This window comes from Perissodus microlepis, chromosome 5, assembly GCF_051167445.1.
Source record: "Perissodus microlepis isolate ML-2025 ecotype Zambia chromosome 5, ASM5116744v1, whole genome shotgun sequence".
Lineage (NCBI taxonomy): Eukaryota > Metazoa > Chordata > Actinopteri > Cichliformes > Cichlidae > Perissodus > Perissodus microlepis.
In genome coordinates, this window is record NC_140465.1 from 20,158,672 (window position 1) to 20,173,831 (window position 15,160).

General features: G+C 36.8%; 1 protein-coding gene across 1 annotated transcript in view; it reads left to right on the forward strand.

Moving 5' to 3' along the window:
* The first annotated feature begins 45 nt into the window (after window positions 1-45).
* The window catches only part of iars1 (isoleucyl-tRNA synthetase 1), a 58,211-nt gene continuing 43,096 nt past the window's right edge, over window positions 46-15,160 (forward strand). Inside the window, exons 1-10 of the mRNA XM_084928650.1 lie at window positions 46-525; window positions 1,620-1,743; window positions 3,200-3,356; window positions 3,457-3,576; window positions 4,034-4,116; window positions 6,743-6,860; window positions 6,998-7,145; window positions 11,953-12,040; window positions 13,653-13,713; window positions 13,914-14,009. Coding sequence (XP_084784776.1) covers window positions 423-525; window positions 1,620-1,743; window positions 3,200-3,356; window positions 3,457-3,576; window positions 4,034-4,116; window positions 6,743-6,860; window positions 6,998-7,145; window positions 11,953-12,040; window positions 13,653-13,713; window positions 13,914-14,009 — 1,098 coding nt within the window. The 5' untranslated portion in view covers window positions 46-422. The remainder of the gene's footprint in view (window positions 526-1,619; window positions 1,744-3,199; window positions 3,357-3,456; window positions 3,577-4,033; window positions 4,117-6,742; window positions 6,861-6,997; window positions 7,146-11,952; window positions 12,041-13,652; window positions 13,714-13,913; window positions 14,010-15,160) is intronic.

Consider the following 15,160-nt stretch of genomic DNA (forward strand, 5'->3'; position numbering starts at 1 on the left):
CAAAAAAAAAAAAATGCATAGAGGCTGAACATAGATCTATATTGCACTTCGTAAAGTCTTTGTATCTTAGGAAGTAAATTTACTGAAAATATAGGGTAGTCCAAAATGTTTAAGTTTTTTTTAATTGGAAAAAAATGTTTAAAACTTGTGGTTTATTTTTAAACCTTTAGTAGATGGCATATAGTCACAGGAATGAACAGAATAAAATATAAAAAGAAAGAACCAAAGTGGGAACAAAATATAATTTAGTCGTAGTAAAAGTTAGTAAGTAAAACAAGTAGATTAATAGTGTTTTTTAAAAACACGAATTTCATTATTTAAAAAACAAATCACTGAATTTGAAGATAAGATTAGGAGATGTTTTTGTGGAGTTTTGTTTTGTTGTTCCTGTCTATGTAATTTAGCGTTTTATTTTTATTTTCATGCAACAACGCTGTTTGCCGTCCATTAGTCGTCACTTCCGCTCACGCTCTGACTCCAGCTTGCATCATTTCTCGTGTCTTGTCAGCCGGGTTCGGACAGCATGTGAGTACCTGCATTCAAACTTAGTAATGGCCTTAATATGAAGGTTTGGTCGCAGCAACACTGCGCTGCACGGCTGTCAGTGTGAGTGAGCGACTGAACGTAATTTTTAATAAACTTTGCGTTTCCTTCAGCTACAAGCTAACTAACTGAAGCGCCGACTTACTAGCTTAGCCTTCCAGCTAACAACAAGGAGGCGTCATTTCTCGGATGCGAACTGACTGCTGTGGAAAAGTGATTTATCAGATTTAATTATCACTTTGGTCAAATTTAGAGTGATTATATGTCGGAGGTAGAAATAACGTATAGCTAGGCTTGACTTTAGGGTTAAACATGATTCCTAGAAAAAAGGGACAGCATGTTTTGCTAAGAAAGTATTGAGCTCTGACAGGTTTTTGGCACATCAAAGAATGAGAGGCAGAGTTATTATAATTTTTTAGGTTTTGCATTTAGTTTACAAATTGGTTTTGCCAGTTTCAGTTTGTTGTTTGAAAATGTTCTCTGTTTTAGTCCTTTTAGTTAGGGAAGTCAGTACAGTGTTACAATAAAATACAGAAGTCAGTGAGAGAAGTTGACTCACAGTGTTGCATACCTCCAAAGTCTCAATAAACATGACTCATCAGGCAAATTGTGATTATTATTATTATTATTATTATTATTTTTTTTTTTTACTAATCTAACAAATACTAAAACTACTGTAGTTTTGTGTTATTATTTTTGTTAACTTTTTTTTCGCATGCAGCTTTAGATTTTAGTTTTATTTTTAGTTAAGAACCTTTATCAGAGGAGCGTGAAAGGCATTCATTTAGAAAATATGCTTACAGGTAGTTTCGTTAGGCGTTGGCTCAGTTTAGTTATTTGATCAGAAACTTTTGCGTCATGGAGTCTAAAAGTTTTTAACTTGAAAGTGAGATTTAATTGTTCACTTTTATAAAATAGGGATAACTAGGGATATTTTAATAGGTGATCCTTTACAGTTCTAGTTTGTTAATGCATTAAAAAAATTGTGCATGTGATGATCTTGGCAGGAAGCACAAACTATAATTCCTGTTCTGTGAGTGTATTAAATAACATTTGAGTTTTGTTTGTCCTCACAGACGCAATGGTGGAGCAGGTTCCTGAAAACATTAACTTTCCCTCTGAAGAGGAGAAGATTATAAACTTTTGGAATGAAAAGGACTGCTTCCAGGAATGCCTCAAACAGTCCAAGAACAGACCCAGGTAAATCCAGTTGCAAATTTCCATGTTCTTCTTGTATCTGTATGGGTTTTCTCTAGGTGCTCCCATTTCCTAACGAACAAAACATATTTACACACAAGCTGTGAATAACCTAAGATAATCCTGAAATTTGGTTGAAGTGTGTTTAGATTAAGTTAGCTTTTTGCTTGGAATGTGTTGGTTCGGACAATCTCCAGTATAAACGTCTAAAAATCCACCATTTATTATAACTTATTGTAAAACACAGGTCCATTGGAAAAAACAAGGTAGCTATGAAAAGAGTGTATGGTAGTATAATATCAGAAAGTACAAATACTGTGTTATCATTGCGTCACAGCTATGATGTTCTGGATTCAAACCTGATTATCAGCTGGGCCTTTTTTGTTTGAAATTTGCATGTTCTTCTTGTATCTGTATGTTTGGGGGTTTGTTTGTTTGTTTGTTTTTGGAGTCAGCTCCAGCCCCTCGTTGACCTTGACTGGATAATTGGTTAAGAAAATAACCTGTTGTTTACCTCAGGTTAAAACTTGGCTCTCAAAAAAAGTGTAATGAAAGTAAAAGTGAAAGTAAAGTGTTACACTTCCCATTATTCTTTCATAGCTTAGGATCATATCTGTGTTATTTTCATATTCATTCTTTAAATTTGCAGATCAAATCAGGAAGCTTTTCTCAATCTACACTCTTAACTAAAGTTAAAACATTTCTTTTCATCAGCAACTGTGAGAAGGTTATTTATGCTTTAATTACATGCAGACTGGATTACTGTAATTCATTATATGTTGAATTGAGCAAAACACTAATATCACAGTTGTTATTACTGGTGTGTCAAAGTGCAGCTCCTAGACTCCTGACTGGTACCTGGAAGGATGATCATATTTTGCCTGTTCTTAAATCGTTACACTGGCTTTTTGTGAAAATATTATTACTCATATATAAGTGCTTGTAAGAAAATGATCCAGGTTATGACCCATGTCGCTCACTTAGATATCTCACTCAGATATCTTGTGTCCCACATTGCTCACTCCAGCGATAAGCAGATTTTAGTAATTACAAATTCCCGATTGTCTCATATTCCTGACAATTGTCTCATACAGCCCAAGTCCAAAACTCTGGAATTGGGTCATCTACCTACTAATAGTATTTAAATACCAGCTGAAATCATACCTCTTTTTAATAGCTTTCTCAGATTCTGAATTACAGTGTCATTCTCCCTAATGTGTCTCTCTTATTATTTTATGATTTATTATTCTCTAAATATTAAAACTTTGTGTCTTTTCATTTGATTATTTTTATTGGTCTTAAATTATTTGTTTTTCTTTTAATTATTGATAGATTTATTTGCTGTGTGCTGTATAAATAAATGTATAGCATGTTGCAAGTTTGTTTTATCAGTTAACAAAAATGCTGTTCCACATAGCAGTATTCAAGATTTGCATTTGCTACCTATCTCTCAAACCAGGTACACCTTCTATGATGGACCTCCCTTTGCCACTGGTCTACCCCACTATGGTCACATCTTAGCTGGTACCATCAAGGACATTGTTACTCGCTTTTACCACCAGAGTGGCTTCTATGTGGACCGGCGCTTTGGATGGGACTGTCATGGCCTACCTGTGGTAAGAATTTGCCATAGCTGTCTTTTTAATGTTTCAATTCAATGTTACAATGTGGTCCGTTAATATTTAGTATTTGTCAAATCCTGTGTGTTTTATGTAGGAGTATGAGATTGATAAGACTTTGGGGATCAAAGGACCGGAAGATGTGGCCAAAATGGGCATTGCTGAGTACAACAAACAATGCCGAAGCATTGTAATGAGATACTCCAACGAGTGGGAGGTGAGTCCAGTTTATCTCACTAAGAGCAAAACACAGTTTACACTAAATAGTAGGGCAGGGGTGGGCAACTCCAGGCCTCGAGGGCCGGTGTCCCTGCAGGTTTTAGATGTGTCCTTGAACCAACACAGCTGATTTAAATGGCTAAATTAGCTCCTGCAGTTCTCCAGAGGCCATGTGATTCAGGTGTGTTGACCCAAGGTGAGAGCTAAAACCTGCAGGACACCGGCCCTCAGGGCCTGGAATTGCCCACCCCTGTAGTAGGGCTAGGTTCATGTTGAATGTTGTGGTGAATTTCTTGGCATTTGTAAGCCTGCATAACGAGTGACCTTCTAAAGTAGTTGTAAATATGTGTTACATCTAAATTCATATCATAAAAATCTATAACAAATCGCCCTGCATATATTTACCATGGTAATTTGTTCTTTTCATTTTTACGTGCATTTGTAATTGTATCTAGGCTTCAGTAAAGCGAATGGGACGATGGATTGACTTCCAAAATGACTACAAGACCCTTTACCCATGGTTCATGGAGACTGTCTGGTATGTATGTAAAAAGGGGAAAAAATGCACGTTTTATAAAGACTTGTTTTGACTGCAGCAATTGCAAAAACATGGTGTGGGGCTATGGAAGGGTGTTTTTGGATTGGCAATGTGCAAATTTCTGAACACAAATGCAGCCAGTTTATTTCAACAATGAGCAGCAGAATCTACCAAGAGCAGTGCAAATCAATGAAATGCACCTGAAAGAGAATCTGTATATTCATGGGGACTATGTAGGGTCTCTGAGGTTTTGGGTAGCTGTTATCTGGCTAAATCTGACAGCTCAGGCAGAACGCAGGATTTATCCTGAGAGGGGGTGCTTTGTCATTAAATAAGACCAACACGCATGATGTGTGTCAGACACACAAACCATTACTTCATGTTAGGTCCTGACTATTCGGGCATTAAGTTGCAAATATATGCTGTACTCTTGAGTTTTTGGTTTCTTTTTCTCTGCATGCTTTGTGACAGTGCAGTTGTTTGTTTTAGCCAACCGAAGTAATCAGACTGATCTGGTTGCACCAGCTTCTGCAAAATCCCAAAATACATTCAGTGAGACTTGACCATTATGTTGTAGAATTTAAACAATTGCCTGTTGTTGTGTTCTATGTCAGTGTGATCCCACACCAATTCAGTAATGTTGTCTGATATGGTAAATGGATACTTATATTATGCTTTTCTACTCCAATTGAACACTCAAAGTATTTTGTTTTTCCATTCTATGTTCAGATTTTTTTTTCTATCCATCTATGCTTTTACTACGTGGGCAGTATGTTTGGGATCATTGTAATGAATGAAAATGAAGCTGTTGCCAATCACATGCTTTACTGGTGGTATTGCATGGTGGTGTGACAGTACTTTGCAGCCTTCATAGTTCAATCAATTTTGACAAGCTCTTCAATGCCACTGGCTGAAATGCAGCCCCAAACCATGGCAGAACCTCCACGTGTCTTACAAATCACTGTAGACACTCACTGTTGTACCTGTCTCCTGACCTCCTCCATACATATTGATGAGGAGAAATCTCCAGTTTGGATTCTTCACTCAGTCAGACCTGCTGTCACTGATTTTCAGTCCAGTTCTTGTGCAATTTGGCATACCCCAGGCTTTTCTCTATATTTCCCTTCCTTATGAGTAGATTCTTGACAGCCATCCTTCCACTGAGAGCATTTCTGATGAAGCTTCAGTGAAAAGCAGATAGAGGGACAGATGCATCTCTCAGGTTTCCCATAAGTTTTTAAGGACACACTTTACAGCATGTTGAGATACACGATTTTTCATCTAAAATTTGCTCTTTCTCAAAGAATCTGAAAGAATTAGTTCTCCTCTAAGTTTGACATATCATAACATAACATTGACAATAACAGACAACTTGCAGGTGTAAGAAACTATGACTAAAAGGCTTTTTGTCAATTTTTAACCAACAAATTATTGAGTTGACCTTGAATACCTTGGTGGATGCAATATATAATTTAACAAGTAACTTTACCCCACTCTACACCCCTACAAAGTTTTATCAGAATTCATTCAAAACCTTTTAAGCTATTGTGTTTAAAGACAAAATTGCATGCAAACACTATGAGGTGTGGCTCAAGAGATTTGCACGCTATTGAAAATGAAAGTTATTTATGGATATAGAGCCCTCTGTATGTACACTGCAAAAACTCAAAATCTTAACAAGTATATTTGTCTTATTTCTAGTCAAAATATCTCATTACACTTAAAATAAGACAAAATCAGCTACAAAGCAACATTCCAGTAAGCTATATGAACTTGTTTCAAGACAGTGAATCTTGTAACTAGAGAAAAACTAAATAATTTTCACTTGTTTCATTGGCAGATTTCTTTTCACTTATTTCAAGTCAAAATATCTTGTATTAAGTGAAAAAAGCAACATATTTAGCTTGTGTTAGGCAATTGTTTTCTTCCTTCAGATGCTCAATGTCAAGATTTCCTCTGTAACATTTAAATAGCCATGTTGAGGGCAGGAAATATGCTCTGTTCTACACATTTAGGTCTGTGAACAGTCAAAACAACATTGTGTTCACATAACATTGTGCACAGCTTTTGTAGTTTATTGCATATTAAGATAAATGTAGAAGAGTGCAAGTCCCAGCTTTATGTCTTTGTATGCAGTGCTTGTGCACTGTTATATATTGTAATAGTTGCATCAGAATTCACTCTCTCGTGATTATAAATGATGCAGTTGATGCAAAATATATCAATGGATTCCCTGTGAGAAGTGAGGATGAGCATCCCTTTGCACTCATATTGGTTATTAATTAAAGGCTTTAGCAGGAAAATAAGTTTTGAAATTCATCAGTAATACAGCCTGTGGGAGAATATAAAATGGTCTTTAACTTAACCTTCTCTCATTTCTTCTCACCACTGGCCCATGACCTGACTCTTTTCATAAATGCTCTGTCATATTTGATGAATGCTATGTGGGAAATCAGTCTGAACGATTTTTAACTGTTACCAGAGAGATGAAGCTAACAATTTTATGTATTCATGTGTGAAACTGTTGCAATTTAACTTACTAGACACAGAATCTTTGAAACTTGTTGCGTTTTGTGGAGTTGATGTTTTCTTCTTTATTTTAAAATGTTTGTTTTCTTTCTCTCAGGTGGGTTTTCAAACAGCTGTATGACAAGGGTCTGGTGTACCGAGGTGTCAAAGTTATGCCTTTCTCCACTGCCTGCAACACCCCCTTGTCCAACTTTGAGGCCAATCAGAACTACAAGGTTGGCACAGAACATTACCTCTTTACATATTTGCTGGTGTAATGTAACACGGCTATGGTTGCTTCTATTGTAAGTGCAGGTACTGTACTTCTTAAAACAAAGTTGACCTTGTTTCTATGCTTAATGCTTGTCTCCAGGATGTTCAGGACCCCTCGGTGATTGTCAACTTCCCACTGGTTGAGAATGAGGATGTTGCTTTGATTGCCTGGACAACCACACCATGGACACTGCCGAGCAACCTGGCCCTGTGTGTGAACCCAGAATTACTTTATGTCAAGGTCAAAGGTGAGCAAAGAACATAGCACACGTCTTGTGCTACAACCAGGTACGCTACAAGGGTTGCTGTTTCTTCAAGTCATTGCAGTTATGCACATTGTTCCTTACAATCAGTGGTTTTACACTTTTTTAACTCAGCCAATTACTAAATGCTACAGTAAAGAGGAGCAGGTCATGGAGAGATATGAAGAAAATGAGAGAAAATATTATGACAAAAAGCAACACTGTAACTGTAAAAATGTAAACAAGGAATGCAGCAGAAAATAGTTAATCTTGTAAATTGGTAGATCAGTATATTTATTTTACCACTTAATGCATACTTGGTATTATCATTTACTGATAACGTGACATATGTGCTCTTAATGATTGATACAGTTGAGTATAAGTGGAAGTGCATTCAAAAATGATTCAGTTTTATGGTGAAGGAGTGAGTGATTTCTCCCTGTGATGAATGCCAATAGACGTTAGTTGCTTTATCAGCAATTTAGCCTAAAACGGACTCGGGTAAGGAGAATTAAGAGTCTAAAGAACAAATGTATTAATTTTTTGTATCGTCTACTGTAGTGTTTCCCAACCTTATGGAGCCACGGCACATATTTCACATTAGAGAAATCACACGGCACACCACCAAACAAAAATGTCACCAAAAGCATATTGATGATTTTTCTCCATGCACCAGGCATAGCGGTTTGTCCCCAGTATACCTTTTTTGCTTTCTTCTGACCACTACTCTTGCTAGGGCCTTCATCTGGGTTGAAATTTTCTCCAGGACCCAGGTCAGATTGACTACTTTTTCTTTTCAAATATTTATTTATTGCTATTACGCGCAGTGTTATCTCACTTGCAGCATGTCCTCTTCTGTTTACTGGCAGTTGGCAACCTATTTAATTGGAACAACAGGTTGTACTGCCCTCTAGCGGAAGAGAATGTAATTGTTCTGCCCATTACTCACGCAGGTCGCTTAGAGTACCAATCAGGTGAAACCAGATAATCTTCCACGGTACACCTGATCATTTCTTGCGGGACAGTGGTTGGGAAACACTGATCTACTGAATGCATATAAATTCCAGTGGCACTGTGACACATTTAGTTTATGGAACTGTTAACTGCACAGTCTCATTTTGTGACATTAGCAGTATACGACATAGCAACTTTAGCATATGTAACCTTCAGCTGAAAAATTCTCTCACTCTTATCATATCGCCATGATAGAATCATGGAACATGGTGATTAAAGGCAGCTAAGGCCAGCTGTGTTTAGTGAAGTTGTTTCGTAATCTAGCCAGGTTAAATGAAGAAAACAAATAACAGCCACCTTTGTGCTGCTGAAAACTCTAGCTTCAGGCTCGACATACCACTCTAACCCATTAATCTTCCTTTGCAGTGCACCACTCAGGACAACTAGTTTTGTTAAATGATAGTGCTTAAATGCTGATGCCTGAGGCAAAACTTTTCTGACTGAAAATCTTGTTTCCCTTGTGGCTTTAGTGTTTTGGACCACAGTATCAGCTGATAGATGTTTGTTTTCTTTTAATTCAGAAAGAACAAACAAGAACAAATTAGCTGAAGAGGAGTGCTGCCTTTGCAAATTGCACCCGTAGGAAATAATGGACCCGTAATGTGTTGGTGTGACTGGAACTTTGTTTTTATCTTCAAACAAAACACACAGGCAGTAACTTGCATGAACATCCGTTATGATCCTGCAGGATTTATCCTTAAGTGAAAATACAATCACCCACCTAAATTGCTCCTTTCAGGTTTAAACAACAGAATCTTACACAAGACTGTTTGCGCTAATGGCCAACTTGCATTAAAGTAAAGGCATTAAAGTATTTTTGCAATTATAAGCAATAACTTTTAAACAGAAAGATCTAAAACTTTCTCTATAGTCTGCAAAAAACGAGAGTAAAGCTAGACTACAATTTAATATATTACAAATGTTTTGTTTACTATAGTTAAAAGACACATTTTTAACAACCTTAATCCAGTTTTTATTCTGCTGAACAACAATACTGTACACGAACACATTTTCCAGTTTCTTAATGAAAACTAATGCAGTAGTCTAATTCAACATTCTTACAATAAATCCTGCTTTCATGAAGGTCACAGTGGTTGATGGAAGTTTCAGAAAAAGTGTTTGCTTTTGTTTGTCATGATTTAGTTTGCGGTGCTGTTATTTTGTTCAGTCCATTCATTTTAATTAATTGCATGGCTGTTGTATAAAGAGCTACACCAATGAAACCTAGTTGATGAAACAAAGTAGACATTTTTTCCCAATTTTTTTAAATGCAAAAATACAAAACTTTTGCAATAATTAGAGGGTTAATTAATTATATTTATATAGCCATATATAAATCATTTTACAGCAACATGTTAACAGGAAATGCAAATGTATAACTAATAACCTCTGGAAAAAAAATCAGCTATTGTTTATTTATGGCATTAACACTTGTTTTTCCTATTTTAATGTATCAAGATGTGTTTTTTGGCTTTAGCTGGTAGGGGTGCGTGTGTGCGAGAGACATTGTGTAGCTCAAACCTGAAAATGTGGCTGAATCTCAAATCAGGCCACTCAAAAAAAGCCTTGTCCTTGTTCAAATATAAAAAAAAAAACGATACTCAAGAGAGGTGGCTACTGTTTTTCTGTTACCCTCCTGCTGTAGGTTTTGGTTCCCTATGAGAGAAACTGGTGGGTTTTTAAAAGGATGACCTAGATTCCTTTTACTTTGGCGTAGCGCAGATGATACTGTAGGGGGCAGTGTTGAAGCACAGTCTGTTATCATTACTGCACCGCCTGTGCTGCATGGGAGACCGCCTTGGAATACCAATGAATGTGGTCTTTTTTTTATCAGCTCAGTCTCTTTTTATCTCTCCTTGTTCACTCACTCGATCTTCATCCCAGTTCTTCCTACTCTTTTCTTATCGCTTTCTTTCCTTTCAAATCCACCTGTTTTCGTCCTTCCTTGTGCTTATTCCTTCTCAGTCCGTCTCTTTTAACGTCTGCCTGTTTCCCTCACTGCTTTTGTCGCTGTTTGAGTTGGGGGCTGTCAGCAGGTCTGAGCTGTGCAGTCATTTGTCACACGACTGAGGGGAAGAAAGATCTTTTATTGATGCTGCCCTCTCGTCGCTCTTTTTTGTGTCTCAGTGTCTCAGGCCATTTGGTTTTTGCCCTCTTCACAAGTGTCATCTTTGCTGTTACTGGGGACTCGTCTTTTTATGTTTCTTACAATCTGTTTTTGGCTGTATGTAGAAGAAGGTTCAGTTCTCCCCCCTCAGTGACGGCTGTATGACAGCTATCATTATTATTATGATGATGATGATGGACCCTATCAGAAACAAGATGTTACATCACTGTTACTATTATTATTCACAAATCGACCTTCAGACATGAATACAGCACAGCTATGAGACGAATGGATCTGAGCCATGTTGGATGAGTTTCTATTTATCATCACCTGAAATTCAGGTCAATAAAGATAAATCATGCTGCTGTGGCTTTTTACATGACAGACTTTGAAAAATCACCAGGATACCCCCCACGCACCACATCATAGAAATCTGCCTTGTCATTCCCCCTTTATTATACATACTGTGAGATTTCAAAACTATATGCAAAAAGGGGAAATGCAACAGGGACCTGGTTTCATTTTTAGCTATTTATACTATGGGATTGAGAAACTGGAGGACCAGGTCCACTGTCGTATCTTTTTATTTGTGCGATTTTTATTCATTTATTTTTTTCCCCAGTTCTATTTATCTAATTTATGGGTCTGCTCTGGACTTGCTAAATGTTCAAAGATGGTGTGATGAAGAGCTGAAAACAGCCACGTTTTTCATCACAAGAAAGGAAGGAATGAGTAATGATGGAAAAAAATAAATAACTAGCTGTTGCACACAGTCAAGCGTAAGTTCTTATATCTGTTTATACATATGTACTTATGTACATTTATTATGAATTTTAGCCAAAATTAAAGATTAAGAGGTTTAAGATTAAGCGATCACAGTGTGGAACAGTCAAAAGGCCCCGAGCTGGTGACTGGTGAGGCAGATCGCTGTAATAAGGTCTCAACAGGTCCGTTAAACATACAGGAGCCTGGCCGTGTAGGGCTTTATATGTAATTAAAAAAACATTTTTTAAGTGCATTTCTGCATTTCCCTTTTTCCTTTTGGATGCTAATGAAAAAAAGCAAGAACAGAGGTGATGTATGGCCATCGGCTAATTTGTTAGCAACCTAGCTGCTGTATTCTGGACTATTGAGAGGACTGAGCAATGAAAGTAAAAAGTCTGTTGCCATAATCTAGTGTGACAAAATGTAATTGTCTATTATGTGTGTATTAGTTCCAAGTTGTAGGAGTACATCCCCAATGCTCTAAATGACTGTTAAGTAAAAAATAAAGATGTTTATGTTAATAGTGTTATCACACGTGAAGAAAATGCACTAGTTACATCCTCAGAAATCTTTGTTGCTGACCAGCAGTGCACGCCTAAAGATATGAAGTTTGCTGTTATATGTTCTTTGCTTAATGAATGACCATTTGTGATCCATTTCAGATGTAGACAAACTAAAAATTTGTCAGTCAGCTCGCTGAATAACTGTTGAGTCATTGCAAATCTACATCGTTCTATCGCCTGACATTGAAAGTGTTTGTGGTTAAAGTGCACCTACATTTAACAGTAGCAAATTAATTGGTAAAAGGAGTCTTTGGTTAATGATTTATCTGGATTGATGCTCTCCACAGCTGTGATGGGAAATTTTGAAAAGCAAGAAAATTACAAAAAAACTAAAACCAACGTGATTTTCTATTTTGTCTCTTAGATAATACCACACACAAGACCTACATCATGATGGAGGCCAGACTGGGGGCTCTGTTTAAGTCGGAGAGCGAGTACACTATCCTTGACAAGTGAGTACAAAAGCTATATAAGTGAAGAAAAAGATAAAAAGTTCAAAGGATTAAATTTTTAAAAATGTGCACACTTCAGTCTGTTGGCACCAAAGTGCAGCGGTCTGTTGCTGAGCTACTGAGGAAGTAATTTCCCTTAGGTGAATATACTGTACAATACAGTCTTACTTTATTAACAAGAAGTCAGCTAGCAACCAGAGCTGTGAATAAAGGGTACACAAAATACGAGCCAGCAGCTGCTGTTTCTTTTTGTTAGGAGCATTTCTAGATTTGTGCCCTGATTGCTGGCGTCATGACTTACGTTAGTTGCCTTAATTTGCTTTCCAAAATTAAAGCTGTTTCAGCTGACAAATGCTTCTGAAAAGCAATAAAGAGAAACAAACCGTGTTGTGTTATGTAGTTACTGAAGCATTTCCAGATTTTTATTTTTTGTTTTTAGTCTCAATTTAATTAGAAAAAGTTGAAGTAAAGGTCTAGATAGCAATACATGATTGTTTTGGAAATATAGTTGTTATTATATAATTATAGTTATTTATGTAATGTTAACATTTTGTACTTGAAACCCAGCTGCTGCCTTTTTCAACGAGTAAGAAACTTGTATTTAATGTTTCTTGTCAAAGGTTTTTTGTTGAGTTATGACTTCTCTTCCAGAGTGGCTAAAATTTGTAACAGCCAGATTAGGAGAGGTTGTATTTTACCAGCTAAGTGTTGTTCTTTGCAGCAGAAAGGGGAACAATTCCAATTTCTCAGCTCACTGGATGAGTCTGGAGCACAGGGAAAGCACATAGCAGAAAAAAATAAAGCGTAGTGAGATGACGAAAACAAGTGAGTGAATAAAGACTACAGAATTTACTGAAACCTGATGGAGCAAATTTCTAGGCATGATTTATCCCCTCTCATCCTGTATATCAGATAACTGAACCGGTGATGTAAACAAGACAAAAAAAAAAAGTCCTTCCTCTTCTTCTTCCACAAGGACAAAACCCTTAAACACAGACACAGACGCCTTTATTTGAACTATGATTACAGAAACGGTGCATCGGGACTGTCTCAGCTGCCAATATGAACGCAGCCCTTAAATGGAGATCTCACAAAGATCCTGAGGCAATTTCTGTCCTTACCAAGTGAAATCACCTCCCTTTTTAAAAAGAAAAACATTTAACATCTATCCTTTACTGTGAGATAAGTTATAAAAACTGTATCGTAAAGATGATTTGTCTGAATTTTTTGGTGTGAGCCTGAGAGGTGAAATTCAAGGCTAAGAACGTCCTCAAATTACTCTCTGCTGCTTCTAAGGCTTAAACACCATTACATAAAGCTACTGCTCACAGTTCTAACTCAAGGTGACTGAGATAAGTCCATCAACATGTTGTTCGGCTCCTTTCTTCTCATTTATTTTGTATGAGCTCAACAGTTGGAGGGACACTGTTTAGAAAGATTTTGGTGCGGAAAAACAAACTGGTGTCTGGATTTAAAAAGTGGAATCAATATGAGGAAACTTCTTTTGTCCTGTGAAGCTGTGCTTGTACAGCTTTTCTGCTGGTTTGTGTCTGCAGTAATTATGAATTAAAGTTATTGTAGGAAGGTTTCAAGTGTTTTATTTGCTTTTTAGATTTCCTGGTAAGACACTGAAAGGGAAAAAATACAAGCCTCTTTTCCAGTACTTTGCAAAGGTTAGTACAGTTTTTCTTCCTGGTTGTTTCACAGTTATGTCTAATGTTTTTCAGAAACTAAACAGTATGCCTGTCTTTAATTAACACAGCACAGTGACACCTCTATTTACATCTAAATGCATCCATGCGTTTGTATTGTTGCTGTACTACTCACCCTGTCCTCACCCTTCATCTAATGTCTTGTCATTTTTTAAATTCAGTGTTCAGAGAAAGGAGCTTTCCAGGTTTTGACGGATAACTATGTCAAAGAGGAAGAGGGCACAGGAGTGGTCCACCAGGCACCTTATTTTGGAGCTGTAAGTAGGATCTTTTCTAAAATCATGCAACTGTGACAACATGCAATGCTCATTACATAAGGGGGAGCTGCAAAAAGTAAAATTAAATGTTAAAGAAGTGTTGCTCTTGGTTTGTAGTAATCATAAAAAGCAGAAAAATTAAAGGTTCAACTGATGAGTTACTTCATAGATTCTTGGGATGCTATTTTAAACAATTATCTTATGAGCATCAACATCTTATGTGGATTTATTGGGTGTTTTTATCTGATGTAGGATGCTGTGTTTCTTGCCTGATAATTTAAATTATTTTAATTAAATGTATGCATTTAAGATGAGAGGAAATGAGCACACACATTTTCGAATTCATTTCAAGTTGAGGTGTATTGTTGTCGAGGAGTGTTTGTTTTGAGTGCTATGGTATCAGTGTATTGAGTCCAATGCAGTAGTGCTATCAGATGTATTGGGTCATTGCTAATAGGTTAGATGCCCTTGCCAAGGGTAGACAAGTGCCCCAGTGGCTATAGCCAGCTTTGAATACCAACCAACCGTCTTAGCTTTCTGTACAGCAATCTCTGAACTGTTAACAACACCCTTGTAGTTAGCATCTCATTTAAATTTGCATTTAATTTAATTTACTTAGTTGTCACAATAATTTTGATTTTCAAAAAAAATGAAAAAGATCTTCTTCAGTCAATAATACCATATCAAAAACAAGCACATTAGCTCTGAAGTTGTACAGTAGAAGGGAAAGAACTGTCAATTTACGTTCTTCAAATTGTATTGTATGACTAGATGTGAAATGACCATGTGGCACATCTGTCTTGGGTTTTGACAGGCTGTTTGAATACAAATTACATCTGCAGCCGGACAGTGCTCAGATCTTTCATGCATAGCTGTCACATACCAGCAGTGCTTGTTTCAACACTGCAAAAAGTATCCAGCTCAACAAGGAATTTAATATGGAGTCATAACATATCTTTACACTGTCGAAACTGGGTTCACTTTTGGTTGCACCTATATGCAGTAATGGAATTGTAAAACAAGCTTAAGATGAAATGATCAACATTAAGATTGTGTAGTCTAATTTATTTCTTAAACAACAGAGTTAACTTAAAAGTGCCACAGGCACTGCATAAGGGCCTTATACTAGGCAATGCAAAAGTTTATATATA